Source organism: Aquarana catesbeiana, linkage group LG01 (assembly GCF_042186555.1).
Source record: "Aquarana catesbeiana isolate 2022-GZ linkage group LG01, ASM4218655v1, whole genome shotgun sequence".
NCBI lineage: Eukaryota > Metazoa > Chordata > Amphibia > Anura > Ranidae > Aquarana > Aquarana catesbeiana.
In genome coordinates this window covers 141,690,629-141,710,855 of record NC_133324.1, presented here as the reverse complement: position 1 = coordinate 141,710,855, position 20,227 = coordinate 141,690,629, and the positions used below count along the sequence as shown (strand labels likewise).

Below are 20,227 nucleotides of genomic sequence, written 5' to 3'. Positions count from 1 at the left end.
TGAGCGGGACTAAATACCATTACTAGGAGTGAGGTGGTGATACGTGGATGTGGACAAGGCTCAGCGTGTCCCTCCTAAATGCAAGTTATAGTGAAGGTGTAAATTGACACTGGGACTCAAGAGTTAACTGTAGAACAGTTATGTTGCAAGTGTACACGCTGTTCGTTCATTTCTGAAAGCAGAGCCTTGCCCTAAGGAACAGTACTCCCTACGGCAGCCTCAACCTGGTCCCAGGGCATTGATGAAAATAGCACAGAAGTAAAGGTGTCCCATGTGTAGTAAAGTGATCCTGTACAGGTGCCTAGCATAGCCCACAAGAACCCACCCCATGGTAAGCCTTCTATGTGACCCACACTTGGCGCCCAGTGAGGAGGGGAACATGGAAGAGGTACCACTCATCTGGCTGCTTACAAGCATGGTCCTTGTTGGTACCTGGTCATGTCAAACACTTGACTGGCTAATACCCTTTCTTTATCAGTTCATCTGTACAGAAATAGTAGGAGGCTATACCAAACCAGTACAAATGTAATCTTTTTTTTACTGAATGCATAGCGGTTTTATTTTGTGTTTTTTTAATATTTGCCTGCAATTCCCTCATTTATACCACCATGAGATCCTTGCTCTAGGAGTAACAGTAAGCAGATATAGATCAAATATTGGTTGAATTGATTTAACTCTGAAACTATTTTAGGTTTGGTGAGTCTTTTTCCATTCAAACACAGAGAATGGGTTTAGTCTCCCCAGTAATTGCAATGTTTGTTCATTTGTTTTTAGTCAGTTTTTATGCTGGGTACACATGTACAGTTTTTGTTCGTTCAACCCAGTGGGCTGAAGGAAAAAAACTGAGAGGTCGGGCAGTGAATGCTGTGAACGCTCAGAAAAGTGCATTCATTTTTAGGTGACATACAGTATGTTGAATAAAGAAAACAAGATGATAACAGTAACAGCCTGACAAATGCTGCAGCTGTACCCATGTAACCGCACATCCAAACTTATTTTTGGAAGATATGATGGAATAAGACAGGTGAATACTTTCTACTTTAAAAAGAGTTTACTGCGCTACAAACTGATTAGAGTGAGGGATTTTTGATTGCTCTAATCCCTTCCCACCATAACCTGTATAGTTATTGTTTCCCACTGGGCCCCAAGTCAATTGTCATCAAAGCTATGGTTCCCATAGACTATGCTGATGATGGCTAAATAGCTTGGAACAGCTGTTTTGTCTAAGATAAAATGTAGTTAGATAAAGTGTCTATTCTTATCAGTTTTCAGGAGGGAGAAAGCTGGTGCTTTTTGGGAGAGAGGGGGCGCTGGATAATATTTTCCTGGAGTAATAAGGTGGGAATGGTGGGAATGGTGGGAATGGTGGGAGGGTTCTTTTCCTCCCAGGTTGAATCTGATCTGGTGCATCAGGCTTGTCCCTGGTTGAAGGCAGGAATCTCCCTATGTTCTAATGCCTTTCTGCTAGTAATGGGCTGCATTTGTTTGGCAAGGGGCTGGGAGGTGCAAAGACCTCCCAGTGATGTGTCCCCTAGGGGTGGCATTCCAGGGATGCCTGAAAATCACTATGGGTATGAGACTCCACTATGCTTTCAGTGATCCTCTTACACACGCCTTTTGGGCAAGCCTTGTGGCTAGTGTATGGTTAATTTTTATACAGCTGTATGGCCTGCCTTGTGTACTTGCACTTGGCGCTTTTTTTTTTTTCACTTATTTATCACAGCCACTTGCACTGCAAGTGTGGTTTGTTGTTTTTTCCCTGATGTCTGGGGTGGGGGGTGAGATTCTGTGGCTTTCGTGTCTTTTGCCTCTCCCCAACCAGAGGGGTCTCTCTTCAGTGGTAGACCAACTTTGGCTAGTCCCTAAGGAGCTGGCTCCACCTGGCTTTGGCCTAAATAGATGATGGCGTAGCTTGCCCCTGTCAGGTGCCTTGAACCCAAGGTAGGGGTTTCAGAGTTTGGGAACCCCTTTCTCTTCAGAGGTTTGCCCATTTCTGTGCTCTCTGTGCACTTTTTTGTGTGCTCTGATTTCATGGTTTACTTTTTTGTTCACAAATGAAATGTCCTGAAATGGGGAATAATCCTGCACAGACAACTCTGGTTAGCTCCAACTACTGGTCTTCACTTACTCTTCTATAGGATTTAAAGCGGAGTTTCGCTGAAAAAAAAAATATTAAAAGCCAGCAGCAACAAATACTGCAGCTGCTGACTTTTAATATATGGACACTTACCTGTCCAGGGAGCTTGCGATGTCGGCAGCCGAACCCGATACGTCCGTCGGCTCTCGGCTGCTGCTGCCGCCATCCTTGGTAAGGGAATAAGGAAGTTTAGCCGTGCGGCTTCACTTCCTGGTTCCCTACTGCACATGCACGAGTCACTCTGCGCGTCCTCTCTGGTCCCTGCCGTGTTCTGTGTCTCCCAGAATACAGCAGTGGAGGATAGTGTAGGCACCGGAAGTGGCGTAGGTCACCGCAAGCGCCGCAGTGATCTATGCCAGGAAGTGGGAGCAAATACCTGTATTAGACGGATATCTGCTCCCTCCTCCTCCCTGAAAGGTGCCAAATGTGACACCGGAGGGGGGAAGGAATCCAAAAAGTGGAAGTTCCATTTTTGGGTGGAACTCCACTTTAAGTTTCTTCAAGTAAGACAAATAAAAGATGAATGCTGATTTTTGCTGTAAGTTTATTCACTTTGTGTGTTGTTTAGGTAACCCTAAATCGGAGACCATTCCAGGTTCTATATGTAGCGCTGGTAGATTTTTAATCAAACCGCTGATAGGTAAATCTTGTGGGTTACTTGTTAGGTGAAGTTAGATTTGCCTTTGTTCCAGTTTGGCTGAGTTGCATGTAGTTCCACACTGTGCGTGGGTGTCATTGTCACCATGGGCTGGTGTTGGAAAGGCAACGTGTTGAAACGTATGAGTGCTCCTCTGTCCCGGAGACAACTCAGTGGAGGTGGTCCTCCGAGTTGCATTCTGGGAGAGGGCATTTATGGGACAGACGCCATGTTTAGGGGTTCATTTTCAGCCACCTGCTGGCCCTCCTGGCCGACAGGTATGCGAAGAGTACCACCTCGTGGTCCTCCCTTCCGGAGGCCCACGTCGCTGTGGCGTGTGGGTGGGCCCAGAAGCCTGTCTGGGGCCTACCACAGCAGCAGAGGAATGGTCCTGAGCTGTCTATCCTGAGTGAAGAAGCTGGACAACTGAGGAGATCCCAGGGGAGGACCCGTCATGGAAGGATCATGCAGAGTGCTGGTCTGGAGAGGGGCCTGGTGACTCGGTTGGAGGACGTATCCTGAAGTAATCTTACTGCATAGTACTGCCGGGTTGGCTTAAAGGTTCAAGTACTGTGTCTGACATTCATCGCAAACCAATACATCCTGTGGCAGAGGATTGTACGGGTTTTATCCCAAACAAGTCTGTGGCAGAGATTTTTGTTCGTGCTGCGTACTGGCTGCTAGGCAAGTAAGAGAGGCCTATCCAGGCGGGCAAAGATTGAATCCCACAAGGGGAGTGCATTCAACTACAAGTGTTCAATTCCAAAGAATGTTCTAAAGAATACTAAGGAAAGGTATTTGAGCTTCCCTGCAGCTTTCCTTCTGCCTCTTTCCTGCTACTTCCTTTAATACTTGTTCAATAAAGCATTGGAAAATATACTCAAGTGTTTGGTGCCTACATCATCCAGAGGTAAACTCAACAGGACCCTAGACCCGGTGCCGGTGAAACAGAGGTATCGAGAGTGAAGGTAACAGCCCGCTTTAAACCAGCAGCTCCACCGAAAGTGCTACATGTGGGGGCGTCGTCCGGGATTTGTTGGCCATCAATTCTCGCAACCTGGAGAAGTGTTTCACCGTGAGTTTATGGTGAGAGGTGGACTTTGTCAATTTCTCAGGAGAAGAAGAGGTTAAAAGTTGCAGGACTTAATTTCTGACTGCGTAGGCGGTGGGCGCAAGTGAAAGCCCAGGAGCTACGTGATCAGAGGAACAAGTGGGAGGAGCCTAGTCTACTTGATACTGCGTGGGACGCGAGTGTGTGTGTGTTGGCGCCGGAGAGGAAGAGAGGCCTCGTGATCGTGCTGAGAAGATCAGAGTATGGCCATGTCTTTTTCGGTGATGCAACCAACTGTGGGGCCTAAGATGTTCCCTACCAGCACCGCTGCGGGTGCTATGCTGACAGGAACCTTGCTTACAGATACCGGCATTCGTCTGAAACCGCAGGGGAGGTTTGTTCTTTATACAGTTGGAGATATTGAAGGACTGGGCATGCTTTGCCACAAGTGTGAAGGACTGGTCATACATCTCCGTCCATTTGTTCGCTGCTCGCAATGTGGAGAATATTTGTTTGTGGTGGAGCAACCTACCATGTCGCCCCGTGCTTATCGTATGGACTGGGCTACAGGTATCGCCACAGTAGAAGCTGTTACTACTGCTGAAAAAGAACGGCAGGCTGTGATTTCGCCTGTTGGCACCAAAAGTGTTCCTGAGAGAGATACTGCGGTAACCGGCTCATCAGCGGACATTACCTTGATTTCCGCATCCACTACGCCTATCCCTGTTGTACCTGTCCAGAGGAAGGTGGGATATGTAAAGGCTTCTCGCGGCCGTGGTCGAGGCCTACCCCAGAGATTGCCATGGGGAGAAGCCAACCGGGAGCTGTGGTACAGTGAAGCTGTTTGGGACTATTTTCTGTGCCTAAGCCTTTCCGGAAAACTGGATGTTCTGTTGCTATGGATAAACGCTTCAGTGGATGTTTCCTACACTGGAACTCAGTTCTACTGGTGATTATGGATAAAGAACTGTGGGGTATGTAGATAGATAGTGTCAGTGTTCAGAGATCTTCGAGGTCAAGATTTGGTGTTCAGCTCTGTGTTTCCAAATCCAAGGCTCGGTCTTTTCGCTAGCTGGACTTCTTTTGTTTAACCACTTCAATACCAGGCACTTAGACACCTTCCCGCCCAGACCAATTTTCAGCTTTCAGCGCTGTCGCAATTTGAATGACAATTGCGCGGTCATGTTACACTGTACCCAAACAAATTTTTTATCATTTTGTTCCCACAAATAGAGCTTTCTTTTGGTGGTATTTGATCACCTCTGCGGTTTTTATTTTTTGCGCAACAAATAAAAAAAGACCGAAAATTTTGAAAAAAAAACACGTTTTTCTTTGTTTCTGTTAAAACTTTTTTGTAAATAAGTACGTTTTCTTCTTCAATGACGGGCACTGATATGGCTGCACTGACGGGCACTGACGGGCACTGATACGGCGGCACTGATGGGCACCGATGAGGTGGCACCAATGAGGTGGCACTGATGAGGTGGCACTGATGGGCACTGATGATGGGCACTGATAGGCGGCACTGATGGGCACTGATAGGTGGCACTGGTATGCGGCACTGATGGGCACTCATAGGTGGCACAGATGGGCACTTATAGGCGGCACTGATGGGCACTCATAGGTGGCATTGATGGGCACTCATAGGTGGCATTGATGGTTACTTATGGGTGGCACTGATAGTTGGCACAGATGGGCATGGATGGGCACTGATAGATGGGCACTGATGGGCACGGATGGGCACTGACAGGTGGCATGAATGGACACTGATGGGTGGCACTGATGGCACTGCTTGTTTGCAGTGATGCCCCTAAGGGTGGCATTGCTGGGCATCACTGCAACATAATGGTGCCAATCAGTGCCCATTTGTGGGCACTGATTGGCACAGATTTGGCACACTGGGCACATGTGGATGGCTATGGGGTACATACCTGGCCATCCACATGTTGCCCCTTCCCTGGTGGTCCTAGTGGCGATCCCTGGTGGTCCAGTGTGGTGATCTGCGGGGGGGCTGCGCTGATAAACAATCAGCGCAGACCCCCCCTGCCAGGAGAGCCGCCGATCAGCTCTCCTCTAATCGCGTCTCTCAGACGCGAGTGAGGAAGAGCCGATCAACGGCTCTTCCTATTGACAGCGTGATCAGCCGTGATTGGACATGGCTGATCACGTGGTAAAGAGCCTCCGGCGGAGGCTTTTTACCAAGATCAGTGTAGCGGTGTGTCAGACTGACACACCGCTCCACCGATCACCACGATGCGCGCCCCCGGGGGCGCGCTGCGGCATGTTATCCTGCTGGACGTCATATGACGTCCAGTCAGGATAACAGAACCACTTCCCGGACGTCAATCCGCTATAGGGCGGGCGGGAAGTGGTTAAAGATATGACATACCTAAAAATATATAGGGATGGACTCCTCAAGTTATTCTAGTTGGTTCCTTAGTGGGAACATAGGAAAGATTATAGGAAGAGAGTTTCATTTTTTAAGAATGTTGAAATTGTAATATCTCTCTACTGTCTTCTTCTCTTCTTTACTTTAATCCAAGTTTTAAGCTCAAATACCTGCTCTCAGGCTTGGGAGTTATTATTTTTTTTGGACAGACGTTGAGGACAAAGTCTATTGTAGTGGGGGGAGTATGTAGCGCTGGTAGATTTTTAATCTACCGCTGATAGGTAAATCTTGTGGGTTACTTGTTAGGTGAAGTTAGATTTGCCTCTGTTCCAGCTTGGCTGAGTTGCATGTAGTTACACACTGTGCCGGTGGGTGTCGTTGTCACCATGGGCTGGTGTTGGAAAGGCAACGCGTTGAAGCGTATGGGTGCACCTCTGTCCCAGAGACAACTCTGTGGAGGTGGTCATCCGAGTTGCATTCTGGGAGAGGGTATTTATGGGACAAATGCCATGTTTAGGGGTTCGTTTTCAGCCACCTGCTGGCCCTCCTGGCCGACAGGTATGCATTAAGAGTACCACCTCGTTGTCCTCCGTTCCGGAGGCCCACGTCGCTGCGGCGTGTGGGTGGGCCCAGAAGCCTGTCTGGGGCCTACCACAGCAGCAGAGGAATGGTCCTGAGCTGTCTATCCTGAGTTAAGAAGCTGGACAACCGAGGAGATCCCAGGGGAGGACCCGTCATGGGAGGATCATGCAGAGTGCTGGTCTGGAGGGGGGCCTGGTGACTCGGTTGGAGGACGTATCCTGAAGTAATCTTACTGCATAGTACTGCCGGGTTGGCTTAAAGGTTCAAGTACTGTGTCTGACATTCATCGCAAACCAATACATCCTGTGGCAGAGGATCGTACGGGTTTTATTCCAAACAAGTCTGTGGCAGAGACTTTTGTTCGTGCTACGTACTGGCTGCTAGGCAAGTGAGAGAGGCTTATCCAGGCGGGCAAAGATTGAATCCCACAAGGGGAGTGCATTCAGCTACAAGTGTTCAATTCCAAAAGAATGCTATAAAGAATACTAAGGAAAGGTATTTGAGCTTCCCTGCAGCTTTCCTTCTGCCTCTTTCCTGCTACTCCCTGTATTACTTGTTCAATAAAGCATTGGAAAATATACTCAAGTGTTTGGTGCCTACATCGTCCAGAGGTAAACTCAACGGGACCCTAGACCCGGTGCCGGTGAATCAGAGGTATTGAGAGTGAAGGTAACAGCCCGCTTTAAACCAGCAGCTCCACCGAGAGAAAGTGCTACATATATAACTTGTTGTAGGTTCTTTACTTGCTTCTAACATTGTACTATTCCTGTATTAGAAGTACTAAATATGAAATGCATATTTGTATTTTATGATTAATCTTTCTTTTTTTTTTTTTTTTTTTTTTTTTTTTTGACAGGTCAAAAAATTCTACACCACAGAAGCGATGTCTTAGAAACTGTAGTTTTAATTAATCCTTCAGATGAAGCTGTCAGTACAGAAGTAAGTTGTTTGTCTTTTTATAATTGCCTGTTTATTATTTAGACAAGCACTTTGGTTTAATTAAAAAAAATGGATATTGTTTTAAAGTGATCAAATTCCTTGATATGCCGTTCAGGACGTGATGTGTCTGCAATCAAACCACCTCCTGCACCATTCTCTTTGATAATGTTTATTTAGGAAAACAGAGTAAAGCTGGTCATATACTGTGTGCATTTTTTTCTAGTTTATCAGGAACTCGCTTTGTAGGGTGCCCTGTCAGCCCCTGCTTGACAACTTTTGAAGGAAATTTAGGGAGCTGGGCAGAAAACTGACAGCCAATCGACATTCAGATGCAGCCACTGTTCGGGTATTCTGATGGATACCACGGTTGCTGGCTGTCACAATACAATAGTCCAGCAGTGCGATCTGTCCTTCCTCTCTGTATAGCATAGATTAAGAAATATGTTGGATTTTTTTCTATCCACGTACCAGCCTAAGGGCTTGTTGCATCATTAGAGCAAAGCTCTTTTATGCCTTGTGGTCTGCTTCTGTAGACCCTGGCACCATTTCCCTATGACCATCTACTCTATCTGCAGTCTGCTTTTGACGTTGTTTGTCTCTCCATTCCTTGCATTCCTACCAAAAAAGCTTCCGTTTTCTTGTTGAAAGTATTGTACATTATTACTACCTTTGTTTAATCCCTATAAGGTTATTTTTCACTGCCTGTGTCCAGCTAGGGAGATTTCCGTAGTTAAAAAAAAAAAAAGAAATTTCTTTAAAGTGAATGAAATTCTTATCTAATACAGTTGTCACCAAAACATTTGTTCCCATTGGGAGATTTCCCCAAACCGGTTTGCTTTAACATATATTTTATTATGTTAGATATTTTGTAGGTCCCCAACTTAGTGCTGGACCCTAGTTCACATGAACTTAGTTGATACATACTGTGGAAGTAGCCACACAAAGGTCTTAACTTTTGTCTTTGGCAACCAATTCACAGCAAGGGACTGTTGCTTTTACTTAAAGCGGAGCGCCGCCGAAAAAAAAATTTTTAAAAGTCAGCAGCTACAAATACTGCAGCTGCTGACTTTTAAAACATGGACACTTACCTGTCCAGGGCGCCCGCGATGTCGGCACCCGAGGCCGAAGCGTCTCTCCGTCCTCGGGTGCTGCCGCCTCCATCTTCGGTAAGGGAATCAGGAAGTGAAGCCGTGCGGCTTCACTTCCCGGTTCCCTACTGCGCATGCGCGAGTCGCTCCGCGCAATACGAATGCTCCCTGCTGCCTCTGGGACCCGTGTGTTTCCCAGCAGGCAGCGGGGAGGGAGCAGGAAGTGGCGTAAATAACCGCAGATTCTGCGGCTATCTACGCCGGAAGTGGGTACAGATACCTGTAATATACAGGTATCTGTACCCCCTCCCCCCTGAAAGGTGCCAACTGTGTCACCGGAGGGGGGGAGGAACCTGATGAGTGGAAGTTCCACTTTTGGGTGGAACTCCACTTTAAATGACATTGCAGTATATTGTTTGATCAGTTAAGGTAAAATACTGCTTAGTGGAGTTCTTCTTTAAAGCAACCCTATATATAATTTTCTTACTGTGTAGGAGGCACCAAAAGATGCCAAATTGTCCTATTATGTAAGCTACCCCCCTTTTTGCATTGCCATCTGACCACACTGGAGCTTTTATGCAACTGCAGACATTTTTAAATCTGATGCCAAGATTAGGTGTGCCCAACAGTTTATACAGGCTTGGAGCATTGTCATATGGCAAGTAAAGAGCATGCTTATTTATGCCATACTCTTTAAAAAGAAGTGAGGGAATACAGAAAAAAAAAAAAATTACTCATCTAAATTGCTGCAGCCCCTATCCCAGCTGCAGCTGTGCCCCGCTGGCTCTTCCCTGATAATTGAGCAATCAAAAACCGCTGATTGCTTAGTTCTCCCCCTCCTCTCTGAGCAGAGAGCAGTGACTGTCAGTCACTGGCTCTCTGCTCTGCTGTGACAGGGGTGGGAGTGGCTGGCTCAGACTCTCAGCAGCTTGCTGAGAGGCATCTGGGTAGATCCAAATGGGCGCTTTTCCGAGCCTGAACTGGCTGAGTGACTTCAGCCAACAGTGGGCTAAACCCTAGGTCACAGGAGTGCAGAACAAACTGCTGTCATGATTCCTTTGACACATCAATAAGTATATGTAACTGGAGAATGTAACTGAATAGCAAAGGCTACCTTAATGTGGAAGTAAACTTCCATGCATGGCTTTTACCTATAAGTAAGGCTATAATAAAGCTTACCTATAGGTAATGTAAATATCTCCTAAACGTGCACCGTTTAAAGGTCCTTTCACACTGGGGCGGGGGCGTTGTCAGCGGTAAAGCGCCGCTATTGTAAGCTGCGCTTTACCGTCGGTATGCGGCCGCTAGCGGGGCGGTTTTACCCCCCTGTTAGCGGCCGAGAAAGGGTTAAAACCACCACAAAGCGCCTCTGCAGAGGGGCTTTGCCGGTGGTATAGCCGCGCCGTCCCATTGATTTCAATGGGCAGGAGCGGTAAAGGAGCGGTATACACTCCGCTCCTTCACCGCTCCGAAGATGCTGCTGGCAGGACTTTTTTTACCGTCCTGCCAGCGCATCACTCCAGTGTGAAAGCCCTCAGGGCTTTCACACTGGAATGAAAGCAGCGGCTGTTTCGGGTCGGTTTGCAGGCGCTATTATTAGCGCAATAGCGCCTGCAAACCGCCCCAGTGTGAAAGGGCTCTAAGAGAAATTTACTGTACATGCAGCCAATGACATCACTGGCGCATGAGCTCTGAAGGAACGGCCACCCTTGCCATTTCTTCAGAGCCCTGTGCCAAAGAGAGAAAGAAAAAAGGGATGAAAGGCTTGGGTGATACATTGTTTCATTCATTTTTTTCCTTGAGCATGTCATTTTTGCAGCAGTGTGACAGATCTAATTTGAAGTGATAACTTTTTTTTTTTTTCAAGTGTGGAGTGGAGAGGGACTAAAACACCTGTCAGGTTTTTATTTCTGTTTATGTTCCGTTTCTAAGTGAAAGAAAATCCCAAATTTTACTGGAACAGGAATAGAGAAAAAATCTTCCAATGAGGACACTGGTTTTGGTGACAAGCAGAGATGTTTCTCATATTGGAGGGATTTCCTCTCACTTCCTGTTGTGCTTATGAGACAGGAAGTGAAGGTAAATCTCCTCAATGGATGAGCAAAAAAAAAAAAAAGTTTTTTTTTTTTTTTTTTACCCCCACCTTACTCCATCAAAAAGGAAAAAAAAGTTTTGTCTTCAGTTCTATTTTAAAGTAACCCATGCCATTTCTCTTACTGTCCTATCTAACAGTGCCTGTGCATAGCAGTTGTAAGCTCTTTGTTGCTCCCTCTCCTATTTCACAGCTCTCTAGCAATTCCTAGACAGCAGCTGTAAAAACAGCTGATCTAATATCATGACATCACCCTTCCATTCCCCATTAGCTTGAATTTATTATTTTTCCTATTTGATTTTCAGTCAGTAAAAGTTTTACTTAAAAAGTTTTGGTTTTGGTTTTTTAAATCATACTTATCTAGGTGGATGCAGCAATGGTCCGATGCTGCATCTGTCCTCACTGGCTCTAAGACTTGGAACTGAGCGATCAAACACAGCTGATCACTCAGTTCTCACTGTTCAATGACCAGAGAGCTGGTGACTGTCAGTAACAGGCTCTCTGCTCTGCCCTTCTCTCCCATGCTCTCTGATATGGGAGAGAAGTGGATCCTGACAATGTGATCTTTCCCCAGTCTGGACTGGCTCTGGGACATCAGCTGATATTGGACGTCAGCCTGCTGTCTGCTGAAAAAGAGTCACAGGAGTGCAGAATGGGCTGCACTCCTGTGATCCACAGGAGAAGTACAGCCAAATTGGGCCAAGTCGTAGCACCATGGGCCTCTGGGTTGTACTTGCCCCCTGGGCCACTAGTTGCCAGTCCTCCCCTGGCTGCATACCAAAACTCACGGACTGAGCAAGGAGAGAATTAATCAGAGGCAGCACAGAGACCTAAGGTAACTCTGGAGAAGCTGCAGAGTTCCACAGCAGAGACTGGAGTATCTGTACATAGGACGACAATAAGCCGTACACTCCATAGAGTTGGGCTTTATGGCAGAGTGGCCAGAAGAAAGCCATTACTTTCAGCAAAAAAAATTACATGTTTTGAGTTTGCGAAAAGGCATGTGGGAGACTCCCAAAATGTATGGAGGAAGATGCTCTGGTCTGATGAGACTAAAATTGAACTTTTTGGCCATCAAAGAAAATGCTATGTCTGGCGCAAACCCAACACATCACATCACCCAAAGAACATCATGCCCACAGTGAAATATGGTGGTGGCAGCATCGTGCTGTGGGGATGATTTTCAGGAGTCAGGACTGGGAAACTGGTCAGAGTTGAGGGAAAGATGGATGGTGCTAAATACAGGGATATTCATGAGCAAAACCTGTACAAATCTGTGTGTGATTTGAGGCTAGGATCACTTTCTAGCAGGACAATGATCGCAAACACACTGCTAAAGCAACAATTGAGTGGTTTAAGTGGAAACATGTAAATGTGTTGGAATGGCCTAGTCAAATCCTAGACCTCATTCCAATAGAAAATCTGTGGTCAGACTTAAAGATTGCTGTTCACAAGCGCAAACCATCAAACTTGAAGGAGCTGGAGCAGTTTTGCTAGGAGGAATGGGCAAAAATCCCAGTGGTAAGATGTGCCAAGCTCATAGAGACTTATCCAAAGCAACTTGGAGCTGTGATAGCCGCAAAAGGTGGCTCTACAAAGTATTGATTTTAGGGGGGTGAATAGTTATGTTGACTTTTTCTGTTATTTTGTCCTATTTGTTGTTTGCTTCACAATAAAAAAACATCTTTAAAGTTGTGGGCATGTTCTGTAAATTAAATAATGCAAATCCTCAAACAATCCATGTTAATTCCAGGTTGTGAGGCAACAAAACAGGTAAAATGCAAAAGGGAGTGAATACTTTTATACTTTTGCAAGGCACTGTAACTATTTATTTGAGGTATTGAGTATGGCAATTTATGCAGCACTTTACATATATATATATATATATATATATATTGCATTCACATCAGTCCTTGGCCTCAATGAGCTTACAATCTATGGTCCCTAACTCACATGGATATATACACATACTAGGGCCAATTTAGACAGAAGCCTAGAGGAAGCCCACACAGGCATAGTGAGAGCATGCAAAAGCCAAGTAGGTAGTGTAGTGGTTGGGATTCAAGCAGATGACTCTATTGCAGCCAGGGTGAGGTACTAACCCTAGGCCACTGTGCTATATCCTACACTTTTGTTATTATGTGTTCTATTAAATACTTTAAATTAATAAATCAATCACTGTATATTTAGATCTAATATAAAAGTTGTAGCAATGATACATGATCACATTCCATATTACCTGTGCAGCAGATGTTAGTGACATGGTGAGGAAACACATTCTTTCTATGATACTATAATAACATTCACTTTCACCTTTCCTCACAGGTGCGATTGATGATCACAGATGCTGCAAGACACAAACTTTTAGTGTTAACCGGACAGTGTTTTGAAAACACCGGCGAACTTATCCTTCAGTCTGGATCTTTTTCTTTCCAAAATTTCATTGAGATCTTCACAGATCAAGAGGTATGACATATCATCTGACTAGTTCATGGGATCATTTCCTTTTTCTTTAGCTTTATTGTGAGCCAGAAGTAAATCAATAGCATGACAAAGAGCATGTACAAGCTACAGCACTCAAAAAAAAAAAAACAATAACAAATAATCTCTTAACTCACAGCAATAATTATAAAGTTGTTTGTGTACTATGGAATAATGTTTTCATTTCCACTGCTCTTTGCATTGCCTTAGCAAATAAACCTAAATAAATTATTTCATATTTTATTGTATGCATTAGTGTAAAAGCTTAGCTTAAGAGCTTAGGCCTTATATAGCAAAACTGCCTTACAGGAGAGTATATATTCCACTTAGAGAAACCACCTAGATACCAGCTGAGGTTGTTTTAGTTATTAAAACAGAAGGAAGAATCTAAATTCTGCTAAGATGGGCACTTTTCCTTCTTTATGAGATTCTGAGTGGCTGGTTAGTTGTTAGAAACAACAGGCATTATGGTTCAAATATTTTATTGTTTAGCAGTATAGTTAAGTAATAATTTCCTGCCCAGAAAAAAAATGCATGAAATCTGAACAAATGCTTTGGTTTATTCATTAGAAAGAGCTTTAATAGCCAGCCTGCATTATTTAGTAGTCAAAGGGGGTATTTACTTGATTGTCCCACTTGCCTTCCCCATGACCCATTGTAATTTTTACTTTCTTAGTACTGAACCGAATAGAATAATGGTAGAACGTGAGTTAAACTTACCTAACATTTCTTATATATTTTCCCCTAAAACCAGATTGGCGAACTATTGAGCAATACACACCCTGCAAACAAAGCAAGTCTTACACTCTACTGCCCTGAAGAAGGACACTGGAAGGATTCCAATTTGGACCGACACAATCTTCAAGACTTCATAAACATCAAACTTAATTCCTCATCAGTTTTGCCTGAAATGGAAGGACTTTCTGAATTCACAGAATACCTTTCAGAGTCAGTAGAAATACCATCACCTTTTGATATCTTAGAACCACCCACATCCGGAGGCTTCTTGAAGCTCTCAAAGCCATGCTGTTATATATTCCCTGGGGGTAGAGGAGATTCTGCTTTGTTTGCAGTGAATGGATTTAATATGCTTGTTAATGGTGGATCTGAAAGAAAATCTTGCTTCTGGAAACTCATTAGACATTTAGACAGAGTGGATTCTATATTGCTTACACATATTGGAGATGACAACCTGCCAGGTATTAACAGTATGCTTCAAAGAAAGATGGCTGAACTGGAAGAGGAACAGTCTCAAGGGTCAACAACTAACAGTGACTGGATGAAAAACCTAATCTCTCCAGACCTTGGGGTTGTGTTTCTCAATGTACCAGATAATCTGAAAAACCCAGAACCAAATTTTAAAGTTAGAAGAAGCATAGAGGAAGCTTGCTCTACTCTTCAGTACTTAAATAAACTCTCCATGAGGCCAGAACCTCTATTCAGAAATGTAGGAAACACAATTGAGCCCATTATTTTATTTCAGAAAATGGGTGTAGGAAAACTTGAGATGTATGTGCTGAACCCAGTAAAAGGTAGTAAAGAAACCCAGTATTTCATGCAGCAGTGGTCAGGTAGCAATAAAGATAAAGCTGGCTTAGTGCTTCCTAATGGTCAGGAAGTTGAGATCCCAGTTAATTACCTAACATCAATTTCTTCCCTTATCGTATGGCATCCATCAAATCCTTTAGAAAAAATAGTTAGAGTCTTGTTTCCAGGAAATACAACTCAATACCAGATACTCGAAGGACTTGAAAAACTTAAACATCTAGACTTTCTGAAACAGCCCGTGATAACACAGAAGGATCTAAGTGACTATATATCAAGCCCTGCTGTAAAACAGACAAAGATTAAGCAGAGAGCAGAAAGCAAGGAGAGCTTAAAAATGTCCTCAAAAGCAACATCCAGTAAACCTAATAAAAAAGAATCTAAGGAAGAGCCAGCTGACATAGTCAAAAGCCAACCTGATCAATCAGAAAAAGTGGAGAGCAAGGACAAAACTTTAGTGAAAAAGGCTCAGAAAATTGAGGCAAAGACCTCATCAGAGAAAAGTGCTGTGAACAAAGAAGAATCAATAATTAAGCCAGAAGTGGCAGAGAAACAGAAAACAGATGTGAAACCCAAAGCTGTTAAAGAAAAAGCAGTGAAAAAAGAAGTAAAGGCAAAACCTGAAGAAGTGAAAAAAGAAACCACAAAGAAAGAAGAAAAAATGCCAGTTAAACACAAAAAGGAAATTAAAGAAGATAAACCTAAGAAAGATGTAAAGGAAGAGAAACCCAAAAAAGAGGTTAAAGAAGATAAATCAAAAAAAGAGGATAAACCTAAAAAAGAGGCCAAAAAAGAGATCAAGAAGGAAGAAAAACATGAAATAAAAAAAGAAGTGAAAAAAGAAGCACCTCAGAAAGAAGTGAAAAAAGAGGTAAAAAAAGAGGATAAGGAAAAAAAGGAAGAGAAAGATGCTAAAAAAGAGGCTAAAAGGCCTGCTAAAGAGTCAAAGAAAATAGCAGCAACTCCATCAGATGCTAAAAAGCCTGCTGTTAAGGCAAAGGCTCAAAAGAAAGAAGAATCCGTGACTAAAGAATCAGCAGCTCCAGTCAAATCAAAGGACAAAACAAAGGTAAATAAGAAAGTAGCTGAGAAGAAGTCCTTGGCAGCTGCAGAGGCAGCTGCTGTTACTGCAGCTGTTGCAGCAACAGCCTCTGTTGCTGCTTTAGCTATAGCAACTGGAAATATAGATAATATGGTGGCAGAAAGATCCCTCATGTCATCTCCTGAAGATTTAACAAAAGACTTTGAAGAGCTTCAGAATGAAGGCATCATAAATGAAGAACTGAAATCCCACCTTCAGGCTCTGTCACCCACAGATGAACCTGTCATAGTACAGACTGAATCTTACACCATCAAGAATGAAAACACTAGCAGTGAACAACCCGCAGACTCACCAGATGAAGGGATAACTACAATGGAAGGTGAATGTGAGCAGACTCCAGAAGAACTGGAGGTTATCGAGAAACACAGGGTGGGTGAAATTGACAAGTTTGAAGATGAAGGAACTGGTTTGGAGGAATCATCAGAAGCTGGTGATTATGAAGAAAAAGCCGAGACAGAAGAAGTTGAAGAACAAATGGAAGATATTGAAGAAAGAGCCTCACTGGTAGAACATCATACTGGTGAGTTTGCCGAAACTGATGAAACTGAGGAAGATGTTGAAAGTGATGTAGTTAAGCATTTGAAGAGTAAACATGAAGACATGATTGATTCTGAGACAGCAGAAGAACAAGCTGAAGAAGACATTGATGAAAGTGCTGAAAAGGTTGAAGCTGATGAAACAGAGGAAGAGGTGGAGGAAGACAAAACAGATGATGCAAAGGATGATGAAGAAACAGAAAAGCTGGAAGCTGAAGACCATTATCTAACAGCTATAAAAGACAAGTCAGAAATGGTTAGTGACACTGAAGATAAGTATATTCTGTCTTCAACACCATCCAAGACCTCTGAGCCCCAGTCCCCAGCTGTTGAACCTGGGGCTTCAATTCATGATGAAACTTTACCTGGTGGCTCTGAAAGTGAAGCAACTGCATCCGATGAAGAAAACCGAGAAGATCAGCCAGAAGAATTTACTGCCACCTCTGGATTTACTCATTCAACTATTGAAATATCTAGCGAACCAACACCAATGGATGACATGTCAACCCCCAGAGATGTAATGAGTGATGAGACAAATAATGAAGAAAGTGAGTCTCCATCTCAGGAATATGTCAATATAACTAAATATGAGGCCAGCTTGTATTCCCAGGAGTATGACAGAACCAGAGTGTCACCACTGCTTGAAGGTTTGAATGGGTTATCTGATGTGTCTAAAACAGATGCTACCGATGGCAAAGAATACAATGCTTCAGCTTCTACTATCTCACCTCCATCCTCTTTGGAGGAAGACAAATTTTCCAAGTCATCACTGAGGGATGCATATACTCATGGACACCTTGATGTGAAAGGTTCCACAAACCTGGAAATTCAGGATGACTATGATCTGGAAGAAAAATTAAGTCCAAGTAAAAGTCCTGCTCCTCCTTCACCAATATCTAAAACACCTTTAAGTGAGCGAAGTGTTAATTTTGATCTTACACCTAATGAAATAAAAACATCAGATCTTGGTATCCTACCACCTTTACATGACCATGAACAAGATATAACTGAACAGTGTCCTTCCCCAGATGATAAAACTGTTGAAGTAGCTTCTCCTTCTCAATCTGCCGCTGGAAGTGCTGGGCACACACCTTACTATCAGTCACCGACCGATGAAAAAGCTTCAAACCTACCACCAGAAACAGCAGAAAAGACATCTGTTCCTATTGTCTTTGAATTTTCTGATACCAAAGAAAGGAGTGAAAGTCCCCAAATAAGTCCTATGGATGAGCCAGTGCCAGATTCAGAATCACCAATAGAAAAAGTACTATCTCCATTGCGCAGCCCACCATTGATAGGATCAGAGATAACTTATGACAGATTTTTAACTACTAACACTAAATCATCTTCTGGTCACGGAAGCACTGTTGATGAACATTCCTCTTCTCAGATTAGTCCTGTATCTGAAATGCTGTCTGATGCCATTTCTCAGGAACATGGTGAAAAGAGTGAACTTTTCTCTAGTAAATTATTTGGTGCAGAGACAAATACTTATAATGACAAGCATGCAGCATCCCATGTACTGGATGGTGGAAAGCTTTCAGGAGATGCTTCCCCCACTCAAATAAACACCAATCCATTTATCTCATTTAAGGAGGACACAAAAATGTCAATTTCTGAGGGCACTGCATCTGATAAGTCTGCCACACCTGTAGATGAAGTTGTGGCGGAAGATACATATTCCCACATTGAAGGTGTTGCTTCAGTTTCCACAGCCTCTGTTGCTACTAGTTCATTCCCAGAACCAACCACTGATGATGTATCTCCTTCACTTCACGCTGAAGTCGGATCACCTCATTCTACTGAAGTAGATGACTCCCTATCAGTTTCAGTTGTTCAGACTCCCACAACATTTCAAGAAACGGAAATATCACCATCTCGAGAGGAATGTCCCAGACCAATGTCAATATCTCCCCCAGATTTTTCACCTAGAACGGGAAAATCCTCAGCATCACTGCAAGAGCAGCGCTCCCCAGAACAGTCAACTATGGAATTCAGTCAGGAATCACCAGAGCAATCATTTGCTATGGATTTTAGCAGACAATCACCAGAGCATCCTGCAGTTGCCTCCAGCATGCTTCACATATCAGAAAATGGACCAACGGAAGTTGAGTACAGCCCCTCTGACCATCATGACACTTATTTTGGCAAAAGGATTTCAGTGGACAATGATTTTTATGCTGTAGAAAAAAATCATCAACCAGCTGCTGAAGCTCATGTGGAGGGCTCTCCATCGACAACCTCTGAACACTCACAAACTTCTTCTCCTTTAAAAGAAGATGATTCTTTAAAAGATGTGATTCAAAATTCTGACATGCCCTTGTATTCTCCACCAATACTTGAGCAAGATTATTTTAAGGATGATCAGTTCTCCCCTGGAGCAGATGTTTCTCCATTAACTCCAACACCATCTTTACTAAGACAGTCCCCAGGCTCAACAGATCCTACACAGAAGATACATTTGAGTGATCATAGTTCAGAGGCCCTATTATTAGAAGCTGGGGCTGATGAACAAGAAAGCTTTCAAATGAGAGCGTTAAATTCAGTAGTTAAGGAACCCACAATTCTCTATAATACAAACCCCTTTGCTTGTGCAGCAGGACTTGATGGCAAAGACAATTTAAGTGATGCTTATGACTATTCCAGTGAAGCAAATGATCAATTTCCTGCCTCAGACAAATCACCCTTTGCTGAACACAGGCAAGAGGTTGACCTTTGTCTTGTGACTGCCTGTGAATATAAGCACCCAAAAACAGAACTGTCACCTTCTTTCATTAACCCAAACCCTTTAGAATGGTTTGCAAGTGAGGAACAAGAACAGGAAAAACCCCTAACTCAACTCGGAGGAGGGCAGCCTCCTTCAGGAGGAAAACAGAAATCCCGCCAGTGTGACGAAACACCCCCAACATCTGTAAGTGAGTCAGCCCCATCCCAGACAGATTCTGATGTCCCGCCTGAAACAGAAGAATGTCCGTCTATAACAGCAGATGCAAACATAGATTCTGAAGACGAATCTGAGACTATTCCTACTGATAAAACTGTAACTTATAAACACATGGATCCTCCTCCTATTCCAATGCAAGATCCAAGCCCATCTCCAAGGCACCCTGATGTCTCAATGATGGACCCAGAGACTCTCCCTGTAGACCAGAACTTAGGCAAACCTATGAAGAAGGACATTAAGGAAAAAGGAAAAACCAAGAAAGTCGGAAGCAAAACAAAGTCATCTTCTCCAGCTAGGAAAAGTGATAGTAAATCAAAAACTGCAGCAGCCTCTCCAAAACCTGGGCCTATCAAGGAAACCATGGAGAAGAGTGCAAAGACTGCAGCTCCCAGAAAGAAAGACTCTATAGAGAAAGGTCCAAAGGTTACCCCAAACCAAGATCTCAAGTCATCAAAGGTAGAAGAAAAAGATAAAGAGACTAAGAATGCTACAAATATAAATACTACAAAATCATCTAAAACGGGAACTACAGGTACAGTAATTAAATGGTATATTATACATTATTTAGAGGCATTCTCTTCTGTTTTATATATATATAAAAATATCCTCCTGCACTAAAATCCAAAATATATGAACTCAATGAGTGTAAGTTGCGCCAATACTTTTGTGCTATTCTAACACAAATAAATCAACCAAACAATTTT

General features: G+C 43.6%; 1 protein-coding gene across 1 annotated transcript in view; it reads left to right on the top strand.

The window, feature by feature from the left end:
• Nucleotides 1-20,227, top strand: part of MAP1B (microtubule associated protein 1B) — a 112,125-nt gene that overhangs the window by 77,812 nt on the left and 14,086 nt on the right. The window contains exons 3-5 of the mRNA XM_073624393.1: nt 7,653-7,735; nt 13,241-13,381; nt 14,151-20,055. Of these exons, the coding sequence (XP_073480494.1) occupies nt 7,653-7,735; nt 13,241-13,381; nt 14,151-20,055 (6,129 nt within the window). The remainder of the gene's footprint in view (nt 1-7,652; nt 7,736-13,240; nt 13,382-14,150; nt 20,056-20,227) is intronic.